This window comes from Bos grunniens, chromosome 24 (assembly GCF_055505025.1).
Source record: "Bos grunniens cultivar Pamir isolate PY7600 chromosome 24, Bosgru_T2T1.0, whole genome shotgun sequence".
In the NCBI taxonomy this organism is placed as follows: Eukaryota; Metazoa; Chordata; class Mammalia; order Artiodactyla; family Bovidae; genus Bos; species Bos grunniens.
In genome coordinates this window covers 44,642,510-44,656,954 of record NC_141188.1, presented here as the reverse complement: position 1 = coordinate 44,656,954, position 14,445 = coordinate 44,642,510, and the positions used below count along the sequence as shown (strand labels likewise).

Genomic DNA, 14,445 nt, shown 5'->3' with positions numbered 1-14,445 from the left:
ACAGGCTTGTACCCCAGGCCTTGATCCGTGCGCTTGGGAGAAGCCAGTGAGCAAAACCCACCCATAAAGACCCTGTCCTCCTGGGGCTTCACTCCCTCGTGAAGTTGGGAGCGGAGAAGGAGGTTATCCGAACGAACGGTCTGGTGCGTTGATGGCAACAGTACCCAACCGAGCAAAACAGGACGCGAGGGGAGAGGCCAGGCGACTAAGAAGTCTGTCCCGGCGCGGAGGCTGGCGTGGGTGTGATGCAGATGCGGCGGCTGCAGGCGAGGGGCAACTCCTGGCGGCGGGGCCAACCTGGGGGCGGGGCTCGGAGGGCGCGGAGAATCCGGGACAGAGGCGGGGCGGAGCCAGGCAGCCATGGAGGCGGGGTTCTGGGCGGGGCGTGCCCCTGGGGCGGGGCTTGGAGGGCGGGGCGAACCCCAAGGCTGTGCGCCGCGGGGCGGGGCCGCGGACGCCATTGCGCCGCTACCGGCTGGCGGTGGTCTCGTCAGGCGAGCGGGCCCACGCCTAGTCCCTCGGCCTTCCCCCAGCTCATTCTGCAGCCCGGTCCCTGCCTGGTCTCCGCCCTGTCCCCGCGGCGGCGCGCGCTGCACGCGGGGCGGGGTTCCGGGGATGAGGCGGCGGCGGCGCGCAGAGACGATGCTCCACAGCTGAGGAGACGCGGCGCTTGGAGCGCGGCGCGACCCGCGGGATGGCTCAGCCTGTCGGCCCGGAGGGCGGCGAGGGGCCTCCGGACGCCGGGGCGGCCGCGGGCTCGCAGGACGCGCTGAGCCTGGAGGAGATCCTGCGGCTCTACAATCAGCCCATCAACGAAGAGCAGGCGTGGGCCGTGTGCTACCAGTGCTGCGGCTCCCTGCGCGCCGCGGACGCCGGCCGCCGCCAGCCCCGCCGCCGGGTGCGCTCGGCCGCGCAGATCCGCCTGTGGAGGGACGGCGCCGTCACCTTGGCGCCCGCCACCGGCGACGCGGGTGAGCCTTCCCCCGCGACCCGCTTCGCCCGCAGGAGGCCCCGCCGCAGGCCCTTTCCCCACCGCCCGCAACCCTCAGTCCCGAGCTCCGGACCCTGGACCCCGGACCCTTCCGCCTCGCGGCCCCCATTTCCCACGGTCCACGGAGGACCCTCCCCCGGGCGCCGGCCCCACCAGGACCCTCCCCTACCCCAGCCTTCGGTCCTCAGCCCTGCTTACTTCTCAGTCTCCCACTGGAAGACCTTGGCCGAGGCCCCGGGCCCTTCCCCCACCGCGGCCCCCCATCTCCCGCGGAGGACCCCCGCCGTGCCCCGGGCCCTTCCCCCCAGCGCCCCCTTCCCCGCCCCGGGAGGCCGGGGACGCGGGCCAGGTCTGCGGCCAAGCGCCGCCGGAGTGGGTGGGTGCGTGGGCGAGGGTCTTGGCGGCGGCCCCGGGAGGGGGGCGTGGGTCTGAGGGTCAGTTTGCGGCCTGTCCGGGCGACCAGCCGGCAGCCGGGCGGGGAGGAGCAGGGTCAGTCGTGGGACGCGCGCTCGTGGGGCTCGCGGCCGAACCCAGGTTGGATGCGCTGGGCGCTGCCCAGGTTCGCCCGCACCTGGTCCCCGGCCGCTGCGTCTTCGCGGGGAGCTGTCAGCAGATCATGCTTTTCAGAGATGGGCAGCGATATTCCCTCGGTTGGAAATGTAAAGAAATCTGAGCCCTGAGGAGAATTCTGCTATTTGGGGAGAAATGAAGACACTGGTTAAAAACACACAAACAATATAATACGATTTCTCTGTACGTTAAAATTTATTGTAATAAAAAACAGGCTTGTAAAGTAAAAAGTTGACGGGATGTCAGATAGAATGGGTTTTACTTAGGTTATTATCCAATGTAAATTCTTTGGGATTATCACCTGCCCATCAGCATATAGCTGCAGTTTACCCAAATATCTGTCGATGTTAAAGAGATTGGTAATAGGTTTTTTCTATTAGTTTTTGTCTGATTCAGTCTTCTGAGAGACAAATATGTTAAAAACATTTTAAAAATCTACTCTTAGTTTTAGAAAGTTGATGAAAGTGTCAGAATGCTTAAAGTGAAAGATGTGCTTCAGAATAGTTTTAATGAAAATCCTTATTTAATTGATTAAAATAGAGAACAGTCAAAAGAGTGTGTTATCAGTTCTGTCAATTCCAACAGAACATTTATTATTTATATTTGGTGTTGGGTAAACAGATTTTTAGAATTTTATTTAAAGCCAGTCTTTTAATGATTGTTTTGAAATTATTTCAAACAAATTTTTAGTTTATTTGATGTGTCTATTGCTTTTAAACTTCGACAATATTAGTGGGAAATAGTTGCATTTATAATTTATTTACAGCGTATTAATATGATATGAAAATATACTTTTATAAAATACAGCAAAACCATGCCTGGAGATCCAAGATTTCAAGGGGAAAAGTGTTTGTGTGCAACCTGCTTTTAGAAGTCACATTAGTTGTGATGACTTCTAGAAAGAACAAACTTCTTTTTGTTTACATTATCCTTGAATTTAATCCCAGATTTCAAGTTGTGTTTGTGAACCTACCAGTAGTTTAGTTGTCAAAGATTGATGGATTCTGGTGGTAGGTTTTTAAAAAGCCATAACCTTATGTTGAAATGATTTACATTTTTCATTATTGGTATGAATGATAATGTATTGATCTCTTGGAATACATTCTGGCTCTCTGGAGAGAATGGCAGAGTTGTTTCCCACAGCAGCAGTATTGGACTTGTAATCCATCCTTTTCCTCCTCTGTTGTGTAGAGAGCCCCATCAAAGTTGCTGAAATGGTCTTGAGCTTTTTGGGTCAATTGATTGAAAATCTGGGAAGTTCATACAAAAATATTGTTTATATTAGATAATTTCTTTCTTTCTAGTATTAAGAGTAGTTGTGTGGTGGTGGACGGCACCATATCTTCTGAACGTTTACTCTTGATTCTTAAAAACGCTGTACAACTTGGTACTCTTCACCCTTGTATAAATTCTATTTTTAAGGAAAAATGGTAATCATGAACTTCCATTCTAAGAAGCACTTTGTTTTTTATTATAAGATGTTCAACATAATTATTGGGATTTGACAGCATTTGTATTTTCAGATGTTATCCATTAACTTACTTTCTAAATGCAGGTTGAGGAAGTTAAGTGATGTGCTCAAATTCATATTGGTAACTCTGAATCAAATCCTGGTCTTTTAACCTCTAGCCTTTGTGGAAAGGAACAAATTTGGTTTGATTTGGAATCATGATTCCTTCCATTTCTGGATGAGTGACCTTGAATAAGTTCCTTAATTTCCCTGAGTTCAACCTTCTCATCTGTAAAATGAGAATAGATCACTTTTCTCCCATGGGATGGAGGTTTAAATGAGATGGTATGTGTAAAGTGCCTAATGCAAGGCTTGATAGGTAGCAAATACTCAGTAAAATTTCGTTCCCTCCCTCCCCTGATCTTGTGGTCCTTTCACAGCACCATGGTACTTCTGTATTTTTTTACCTGGAATTGAAACACATGTTGAGTTTATGGATTCTCAGCCTATGCACTGACATTTTTGACTGAATAGCTCTTTGTTGTGGGCGCTCTCCTGTGCCTGTGTAGGGTGTTGAGCATCATCCCTGGTGTCTGCCCACCAGATTGCTGGTCATCACCCACCCCCTCTCCCAGCTGAAGTCTCCAGGCTTGGCCCGCTGTCCCTGGTTGAGAACCCCTGGTCTGGGAGGTGACAGGTGGTATTTGTGGGGAATCTTTCTGCTGGTTACTGTTCCTCTGCCGTTGTTGAATAGTTGGTTCTTACCACTGTCAGCAGTGTCACTCCATTTAGTCCCATAGAAAGAAATAGCACTTCCCATTCATTCTTGACTGGTTTTGGAATTGAATATAGCAGCAGTAATTGATTTTAGTCCTTGTTTTCTTTTAATAGTATCAGTACATACAGAATATCCCCATTTGGGTTGAATTAAAAGGTTAGAAATGCATTGTAAGAGAAATAGAAAAATGTAGGAGGCATGGAAATGAAACCAATATTAGAAGGAAATAAGAATGGATAATTTTATTTAGCATTCAGATGTAACTTTAAGTCATTTACTAATGTGTCCATGATAGTAGTGTGATATAGGGCTGAAGGAGATTAAAGAAGAAGGAAAAATTAGTTCTTTAGAGAATATTTTAAGAGGCAGAAAATTATATTATGAATCAGGATCTTAAAATGGGTACTATGTTTATGAAGTATTTCTGTGATGACAGGAAGGTGATTTGTTGGTTAGAATCAAGAGGGTATGTGATTTATCTTAGGTGGCTTACTTAAAATTTTAATTTTCTCCAGTGTTTATGTGTTTGTAGTCATAAAAAGACCTTATTGCCTGGTAAAAATTTCTTATATACATGTTGATGAAGTTTTCATTCACATCATTAATTCAGAAGTTAGACACTCACGCAGGCTCCTGATACACTATCTGCTATTTATCACCGGTGCACTTGACTGACCTTCAGACAAGTTTTAATATACCCGTTCTTTAGAGAGTAGTCATTGATAGGATTTAGGTTGTATTCCCGGCTCCGCTAGAGTAGAATGTGTTTTTCCTGGGATCCATAGGAGTTATTAACAGTAGTTCTAGAGCTGAGAACTGCTGTATGATCTTAGCAGCCCTGTGGATTTTAAATATCCATCTGATGAAAATACTTGTTTCAGATTTGGTTTCAAAATTTTTGATGCACATTTAGCTTTAGATATATAAAGAACACTTTCAAAATTATGAGCACATCTTGGTTTAAAATAATGGTAAGATTGGTAATAGGTTTTCCCAGGAAGAACAGTGGAATGCATATTATTAAAGACATCACTTGATGTAGGGGCCACTGGGGCTTTGTTTGGAATTTGAGAAGAGATGTGATCAGTGAGGCTTCTCAGCAGGGTTCATGCCATTTGGTGGGTATTGAATAAGATCCTTTTTGAATTTAAAGAGAGACAGTAGTGAAAACATGTTTAAAAATATTAATTTTTGTCAAAGTAGTGAAAAGTAGTGAAAGGTCAAAGTAGTGAAAACATATTTTAAAACATTAATTTTTTTTACTCTTGATATTTTTTCCTGAGTGTACGCATCCTTATTGTTAAATGAAAGGAATACTTGAGATGTATGTGACCAGGGTAGAGGTCAGGGGTGAATGACAGTGTTATGGGTTGGTGAAATACCTTGTCATTTATATCAACAGATAAGAATTATTACATTTGAACAATATGTCCAGATACGTGGGCTTAATTCAATTTTAAAAACATGCATTGAGTCCTTTCTACAGATACAAAACTTGTGCACGTGGTGTTCAAGTTTCCATGGGTGATGTAAACGGTTTAGTCATTATAGAGGAGAAAATAGAACATAAACAGAGTGACCAGTTTACCATGAAGCTAACACAGCTGAACTTGGAACCTGCTTCTCACACAGTCCCCTTCCAGGCCTCTGGAAGGGGTTTTAACCATGTGTTGAGATGATTGTTTGCAAGATTAAGATATTTTAGCTGTAATCAGTTAAGATTGCTGTCATCGTTGGCTCCAGTTTACTTTCCAACAACCAAAATCCCATAGACAGAGGAGCCTGGCAGGCTACATTCCATAGAGTCACAGAGTTTATCATGACTGAGCCCACACACACACACACAACCTTCCACTTGGGTCTTGTGAGAGTGGCCACAGACACTTTTGGAAGAGATTTTGGAATAATGAGAGCCCGATGTGGCTCAGATTTAGATAAAGAACCTGCCTGCAATGCAGGAGACCCAAGTTTGATCCTTAAGTCAGGAAAATCCCCTGGAAAAGAGAATGGCAACCCACTCCAGTATTCTTGCCTGGACAATTACATGGACAGAGGAGCCTGCCGGGCTACAGTCCATGGGGTCGCAGAGAGTCGGACACCACTGAGCAACTAACATTAAGGTCTGGAAATAATTGGTTTGTGGTTCTGTATCTGTATTTCTGCCTCATGCAGAGGGTGGGCAAGTATTAGTCATATATAGATACTGGTTCCTAAGTAAGTTGGGACTCTGTGGGGAAGCTCTTTGTTTTACTAAGAGTTTTTGACTAAGTTTAGAAGGAAAAAAATTATTGATCTGCCAAGGACTGTGGGTTGATAAGAGACAGTGAGTTGCACTCTGCCTGTCTTGTCTGTAAACTCGAAATCACATTCCTACTCAATTTCTGCACAATGGCAACAGTTCCCATCCCACCTTCACAGTAGTGTCACTGAGTCGTATGGTATTTCCCGTTTGCTTCCTGTTGGCTAAGTAGAAAAAAGGAAACTTCCCTCTCCCAGATACAGTACTTGTTTAAAACTATGAGGAAGATATCCCTGTTGCCAAATAGCCAAATGTAATTTTTTTAAAGTAATTTAAAAAACGAGATAATTTTAGAAGAAAAGTTGTACAGATAGTGCAGAGGGTTCCTGTGTGCCTCTACCCTGTTCCCTCCTTGTTAACATCTTATATTTCTGGGTACATTTGTCAAAACTAACCATCAGCATTACTGTTAACTAAACTCCAGACTTCATGTGGATTTCGCTGGTTTTCCATTTGTGTCATTTTTCTGTTCCACAGTCCCACCCAGGACAGCAGAGTGCATTTAGTCATTATGGCTCACTAGTCTCTTCTGCTCTGTGGCAGTTTCTTAGACTTTCCTTGTTTCTCATGACCTTCACAGTCTTGAGGAGGGTTGGCTGGGGGTTTTACAGAATGTCCTTCTGTTTAGGTTTGCCTGATGTTTTCTTGACTGGACTGACGTTTTGCACTTGTGCAGAGAGTTACTAGGAAGGGGCAGGGCTCCCCTTGTCACATTGGACTTGGGCATGTGGTGTCCAGACAACACCTCTAGCAATGTGAACCTTGTTTGCCAGGCTTCTCCGCTAAAATTTTTACTGTTTTTGCCTCTTCTATACTTAAACCTTTGAGCTGCATTCACTGGGGCCTCCTTCTGAAGTGGTGAATATTTACTTAGTATTTTTTGAAATTCTTTTGTAAGGAAGATTTGACTCTTCTCCCTGTTTGCTTATTTATTCTATCATTTATTAAGTCTGGAATCTTGTATATTTTATACTTTGTTACCTATTACCAGGTTATTTCTTTGGTTGCTCCAGTTGTTCCAACTGTGGCCATTGGAGGTGCCTTTGTGTTGGCTCCTGTGTCCCTCTATGCCCCTCCCTCTTGTGTTAAGCACTTACTTTCTGCACTACACAGTGTTTCAGGGCTTATCCTATATATTTTCTGCCCCAGCCCTGGAATCAGATGTATCTCCAAGGAGCTCAGGGGTGGTGTCCCTGTTGCTACTGAGGTTGTTTTATTTTTAATACAGAAGAAGAATAAAGTGGTAGAAGGCTTCATTACTTTCATTGTTCAGATTTTGTTAGATTTGAAAAGCATGTCTGTCTGGTACCTCGCCTTTACTGGCTTGCACCACTGTCTGCCTGTATATTCATTCCTCTGTTCAGCGGTTGTTTACTAAATACCACAGAGCCAAGTTGAATAGGAAGGTTCAGAGAGCAGTCTGCCCAAGCTGTTTATCATAAGCCAGCGATACCTGGGAGCTGAAGCCAGAGGAACCTGTATTGGGGTACAAACTTGGATGGACTGGAGCTGATGGGAGGTCAGTGAAATGTGGCCTGGGGTCAAGTCTGGATTAACTGAGATACTTGGATGCTCAAGAACTGGTTTGGGATAAATCTTGGGGACATCCTTCTTGCATCTCTGGGCTAGAGGTGTCCCCGAAGCAGCAGCAGAACCATGCAGAATGGTGACTGGTAGCACAGCTACCAGATGCGAGGTAGTTCCCTGTTTTATGAACATTGTCTTCATTACAGCTCTGAAGTGCAACATGCAGATAAAATGTACTCATCCTGATGTCTTAAACCAAACAAAAGAGATGAAAACTAAGTATCATTGGGCAAAATGGTTTTTGTGTTGTCTACATACTTTACACCATTACATGGGATCTTGATTACTTAGAGACTAGAAAAATACTGATAAATATAAATAGTAGTGCAAGTTTATTAGGAAAGGTAGTAATGTTTTCCCTACTTCTAACTTCTATTAAATTATTTTTGAGTGGCAGTATAATAAGGTCAGGACTAGACAAGATTTTTTTTTTTCTTGCATGGCTTTTGAGTTTATTCAACTTATCTGGTCCAGACTTTGCTGTTCTCAGGGCAATATCTAACTGGGATTCTATTGATTTTAAATAGACATACTATTTTGCTGCTTGCACTGTCCTCATTATACAAAGAAAATACATCAAGAAAATGTTATACCAGATTTTTATGCAATTTGAGCAGGTTTCACCTAGGTGCTCAAGAGTTCAAAGCCGTTTTTGGTTTTAGTGATGATAGGCTGGTAATCAGAATCTCTTAAAGACTCTTTGGTATGTGTTGTGTCTATTTGAAAATAATTAAATTATTTACTACTCCTCTCCTGTCTAAAAATCTAAGCACATCTAGTAGACTTGCTGGGTTGTTGCATTTGTCTCTTGGGTTTTGGTAGCTATGCCCAAGCAGTTTTACAAAGTGCTGGTTTGTGTTTACCTTTCTTACTAGCAGTGTATCTGTTGCTCTGCATCCACCCTAATACTTGGAAATGTGGTTAACAAATGAGAAGTGTAGCTATTTGGGTTGTACATATCTTTTAAATCTTCTAATGGTTTGAATTTTCATTTATCTGATGGCTAGTCAGGTTGAGTGCTTTTTTATGTTTATTTTTCATAAGGATGAAAAGGACTTTTATGAAGTTCCTGTTCAGGTCTTTTGACCGTTTTTCTATTATTATTATTATTATTATTTTTAATATTTGGTCTCACCCACCTCTCTGCATGTGAAACTTAGTTCCCCAATCAGAAATTGAGCCTGTGCTCACTGCTCCTTTGGAAGGCAGAGTCTTAACCATTGGACTGCCAGGGAAGTCCCAGTTTTTTTTCATATATATATAAAAGTTAAGGTTGTAACTAACTTACTGGGATTAATTACATTCACAGTGTTTTACAACCATCACCACCATCTGTTTCCAAAATTTTTCATCACCCAAACTGAAACTGTAACCGTTAAACAATAATTGTCCATTCTCCTTTTTAAGCCCCTGGTAACTGCTAATCTACTTATGTTATGTTTTTTGTGTCTTCTTCTTTTCATATGTTCTGATTTTTGTGTACTCTGGATTCGAGCCATTTGCCAGCTATGTGTAACTTCTCCAGCTCTGTGACTTTCCGTCTCACCTTGTTAGTGTTGTGTTTTGATGAATAGAAGTTTTTCACTGTTTCTGACATCACTCTCCTAGAAGTTTTGGTATATCATCACATTTTTATTATTAAGTTCAAGTATTTTTCAAATTTTCATTGTAATTTCTACTTTGATCCATGGATTATTCTGTCAATTTTTATTTCTATTGAGACTGTATTTTTAGGTGCATTAAAATTTAGAGTTGTGATAACTTCTTGGTAGATTGATCTGTTAGTCTGTGTGTTTATAGTTAACGTGTGTACAGTTACATTGGCTTTCTTTGACTAAAATATACTCAGTATGTTCCTTTTCCATTATTTCACTATCACTTTTTAATGTTCTTACATTTAAGGTGTGTCTTTTACAAGGAGGATATAGTTTGGATTTGTTTTTTATCTAATGTAATCATACGTAATATAAGTTGGATTGTGTATTTTATTTACATTTAATATACTGATTTTTAAAATCAGTAATTTTCTTTCTTTATTTGGCCTCACCATTCAGCCTGTGGGATTGTAGTTCTCTGAAGTAAAAGCAATCTATAGATTCAGTGCAATCCCTATCAAGCTATCAATGGTATTTTTCAGAGAACTAGAACAAATAATTTCACACTTTATAATACAAAAAACCTCAAATAGCCAAAGCAATCTTGAGAAAGAAGAATGGAACTGGAGGAATCAACCTGGCCTGACTTCAGGCTATACTATAAAGCAACAGCCATCAAGACAGTATGGTACTGGCACAAACATAGAAACATAGATCAATGGAACAAAATAGAAAGCCCAGAGATAAACCCACGCACCTATGGACACCTTTTCTTTGACAAAGGAGGCAAGAATATACAATGGAGAAAAGACAATCTGTTTAATAAGTGGTGCTGGGAAAACTGGTCAACCACTTGTAAAAGAATGAAACTACAACACTTTCTAACACCATACACAAAAATAAATTCAAAATGGATTAAAGATCTAAATGTAAGACCAGAAACTATAAAACTCCTAGAGGAAAACATAGGCAAAACACTCTGTGACGTAAATCATAGCAGGATCCTCTGTGACCCACCACCCAGAGTAATGGAAATGAAAGCAAAAATAAACAAATGGGACCTAGTTAAACTTCAAAGCTTTTGCACAACGAAGGAAACTATAAGCAAGGTGAAAAGACAGCCTTCAGAATGGGAGAAAATAAGAGCTAACAAAGCAACTGACAAAGAATTAATCTCAAAAATATGCAAGCAACTCCTGCAGCTCAATTCCAGAAAAATAAGCAACCCAATCAAAAAATGGGCCAAAGAACTAAACAGACATTTCTCCAAAGAAGACATACAGATGGCTAACAAACACATGAAAAGATGCTTAACATTATCAGAGAAATGCAAATCAAAACCACAATGAGGTACCATCTCACGCTGGTCAGAATGGCTGCTATCAAAAAGTCTAACAATAAATGCTGGAGAGGGTGTGGAGGAAAAGGAACCCTCTTACACTGTTGGTGGGAATTCAAACTAGTGCAGCCACTATGGAGAACAGTGTGGAGATTCCTTAAAAAACTGGAAATAAAACTGCCATATGACCCAGTAGTCCCACTGCTGGGCGTATTCTCCGAGGAAACCAGAATTGAAAAAGACACATGTACCCCAGTGTTCATCGCAGTACTGTTTACAATAGTCAGGACATGGAAGCAACCTAGATGTCCATCAGCAGACGAATGGATAAGAAAGTTGTGGTACATATGCACAATGGAATATTACTCAACTATTTAAAAGAATGCATTTGAATCAATTCTAATGAGGTGGATGAAACTGGAGCCTATTATACAGAGCGAAGTAAGTCAGAAAAACACCAATACAGTATACTAATGCATGTATATGGAATTTAGAAAGATGGTAGCGATGACCCTATATGCGAGACAGCAACAGAGACACAGATGTAAAGAACAGACTTTTGGACTCTGTGGGAGAAGGCGAGGGTGGGATGATTTGAGAGAATAGCAATGAAACATGTATATTATCATATATGAAATAGATCGCCAGTCCAGGTTTGATGCATGAGACAGGTTGCTCAGGGCTGGTGCACTGGGATGACCCTGAGGGATGGGATGGGGAGGGAGGGTCAGGATGGGGAACACATGTACACCCATGGCTGATTCATGTCAATGTATGGCAAAAACCACCACAATATTGTAAAGTAATTAGCCTCCAATTAAAATAAATTAAAAATAAAGGGAGTGAAAGTCGCTCAGTCGTGTCCAACTCTTTGCGGCCCTATGGACTATATTTATAGTCCATGAAATTCTCCAGGCCAGAATACTAGAGTGGGTAGCTAGCCTTTCTCTTCTCCAGGGGATTTTCCCAATCTAGGGATCGAACCCAGGTTTCCCACATTGTGGGCAGATTCTTTACCAGCTGAGCCACAAGTGAAGCCCAAGAATACTGGAGTGGGTAGCCTATCCCTTTGCCCCCGGATCTTCCTGACCCTGGAATTGAACCCGGGGCTCCTGCATTGCAGGTGGATTCTTTACCAATTGAGCTATCAAACCCAGGCCCCTTGCAGTGGCATTAGTGTAAATATAATAAGGATTTGACTAGTGTCAAGTATATGGAAGGGCTGTATCCCTAATAATAATAAGATTTAGTGGTCCATATTTAGCTTCTGAAAACTGACTCTTAGATGTTTTTATATTACTTGTGCTAGAGCACTTTTTAAAGAAATTGAGTCAGTTTTTTCCCCTTGTATTTCCCATTTTCTCTGCTGACTAATCTAATTGGAAGTCAAATTCCTATCTAGTATACTCCCTTAGTAGTTTATATTTCTGAGAGATATAGATATATATGGAAATATATGATGAGTAGTGGTAGAATGCCAGTGACAGTCCCCATAGGTTGTCTGGTCCTGGCTTTGCCATATCTTCCTGGATTTTAGTGAAATAGCATGTTAGAGGAATCCCCATTCATGTCTTCATGTATTCGTTTCACCAGTACTTGGGTGTCTTCTAAGTGTATTGGACTAAATGTTGAAGATACAGAGGGAAAGGAAGTGCATTCATACCTTCAAGAATGTCACAGGAGCATAAATTAACACTTACAGTCTAATGATTCCAAATAATAGAGACATACAGAAAGCTGTGTGAGTCCAGGGAGAGAGGGACTGACTCTGCTGGTGTGACATCAGGCAGGTTTCACAGGGGAGCTCTGTTGATGGGGTCTGATCTGAGCAGTGGGATCCTAGGAGAAGAGCATGCTCAGCAGAAGCAGCAGTCAGCACAGAGGCTTAGAAACGTGGGAGAACTGTCAGAGAGCAATAGTACACGAGTTGTGGTATGGCATGTGTGTGACACCCACGTCCCCATACCAAAAGCAGGCGCTGCGTAATCATTCATCACATTTTTGCTGCTAAATATAAGTATCTTTAGTTCTCAGCAGGGTGCCTCAGGCAGTCACTGCCAATTGTTTGGAGTTGGCATATGAGACTGAACGTGTCTGTCCTCTCTGCAGTGGGCGTCCACTGTGCCTGGAGCGTCGGATGTATGTGGGAAGGGTGGACGAGGAGATCAGCTGGAAAGGTATGCGGGAGGGCTCAGGTGATGAAGGCCTTTTTGTGCCTCACGACTGAGTTTGTATTTATAGTCTGTATAGGTGTTGGATAGTTACAGAACCATTTTAAGCAGGAAAATGATGTAAGCAGGCTCCTCTGTTTGGGAAGATAAACTTTGTAGAAGATGGATTGAACTGAGTAAGCTGAGGGCAAAGACACCACTGGCCATTTCATACTATCATTAGGTCTTAGCAGCTTCTAAGTTACCAAACCAGTTAGGAGTATTATGGCTCTTCAGACCAGAGGTAATGAAATAGGGAGAAAGAGTCTGAGGGTGATTTAAGAAATAGAATGGCACATGGCTATTTAGCTTTTGACGTGGCAGTGGGAAGAAGGAAGGAATCTTGGGAGGCTCTCGGGCTTACCGCCTGGGTGCTTACGGGGTAGGAAGATGGTGACTTAACTCTTGCTGGAAACTAAGTTGGCCCAGAAAAAATATTTTTCTTATGGAGTCATGTTGATTCCTATCAAGTTCCTTAGCTCTTCCGAAAGGTTGCAAATCAACTGTTTAATGTCACATGGTATTGTGGTAAGAACATAAAAAGTTGCCTGTAGAAGATGTGTTTTGATTCTTGGTCTAGAGACTGTCACTTAGTTCTAACCTCAGGCAATCCATATTACCCCTCTGACTCTATTTCTTTGTCTGTAAAGGGGAAATAATATATGACCAGCCCTTCTTACAAAATTGTTAGGAGAATCAAATGAGGAAATTTATGTGAGGGTATTTTGTCAACATACATATTGCACATATATTTTAACTGAGTCATTTCTTCCTTTTATAAAAAGATGAATGTTTCAAGATACTTTGATTCCAGATTGATAAAGAACTACTAAAACAGTCTTAAGTAAATATGTATATTTGGAGTCCATAAAGTGATTCTTGAGTTTGAAAAAAATCTGGTGTTTTTCATATTGTAATTAGATCTTAGTTGCCTTAGGTCTTGCACTAGGGTTTTAGTATAGATTGTAAGGGTCTGAGAAGAGTTTAGCAGAATGTCAGAGAAAGTTAATTAGTGTTTGACCACCATGTATACTAGCTTTAAATTGAAAAATCATATAATATTCTTGAACTTAGCTTTTTTCACTTTATCACTTTCTAACTTGATGGTCACTTATTCACACTTTAATTTAGCCTGTTTAAATTCTTGGGAGAGTATTGGGGAGCTTATTTACGTTAACAGTAAAAAAGAATGTCAGTACAACTTTTTGCCCTGAACTGTTGGAACCAATTTCATTTGGGAACTGTAAGACAAGAAATATTTTCGATGAAACACTTGGTTCATTCTGTTGTCTAATGTGTTTAAAATTAAGTTGTATTGGTGGGAAATGATGAAAATCTGTTTAAAAATTCTCTAATGATAGTTGCTCCCTAACTCTGACCTCCTTTCATGATTAAGAATCCTTTTGATTCTATTTGCATTTGAAGAACTTAGTATGTTATTCATAAAATACTCATAAAAGTGTATATATAGAGTAAAATTTAAATAGTGAGATTTTGCCTAGGTAGTTTTCATAGTGTAAATCAGATATACTCAGTCCCGATAGAGGATATGTGACTCACTGGGGCAGATGATCTGGATGGCAGTTTAGGGTGCTGTGTCTAAAGGACGTGCCTCTTGGCTAGGAG

General features: G+C 42.0%; 1 protein-coding gene across 5 annotated transcripts in view; it reads left to right on the top strand.

Annotated features, from left to right (window-relative positions):
* The first annotated feature begins 398 nt into the window (after nucleotides 1-398).
* The window catches only part of SPIRE1 (spire type actin nucleation factor 1), a 163,120-nt gene continuing 149,073 nt past the window's right edge, over nucleotides 399-14,445 (top strand). For all 5 annotated transcript variants that reach the window (XR_015153982.1, XR_015153983.1, XM_086373253.1 and 2 more), the window contains exon 1: nucleotides 399-971. Coding sequence is in view for 3 of the 5 variants with exons in the window: in XM_086373253.1 (XP_086229379.1) it covers nucleotides 695-971 (277 nt within the window). In the remaining 2 variants the exon portion in view is untranslated. The remainder of the gene's footprint in view (nucleotides 972-14,445) is intronic.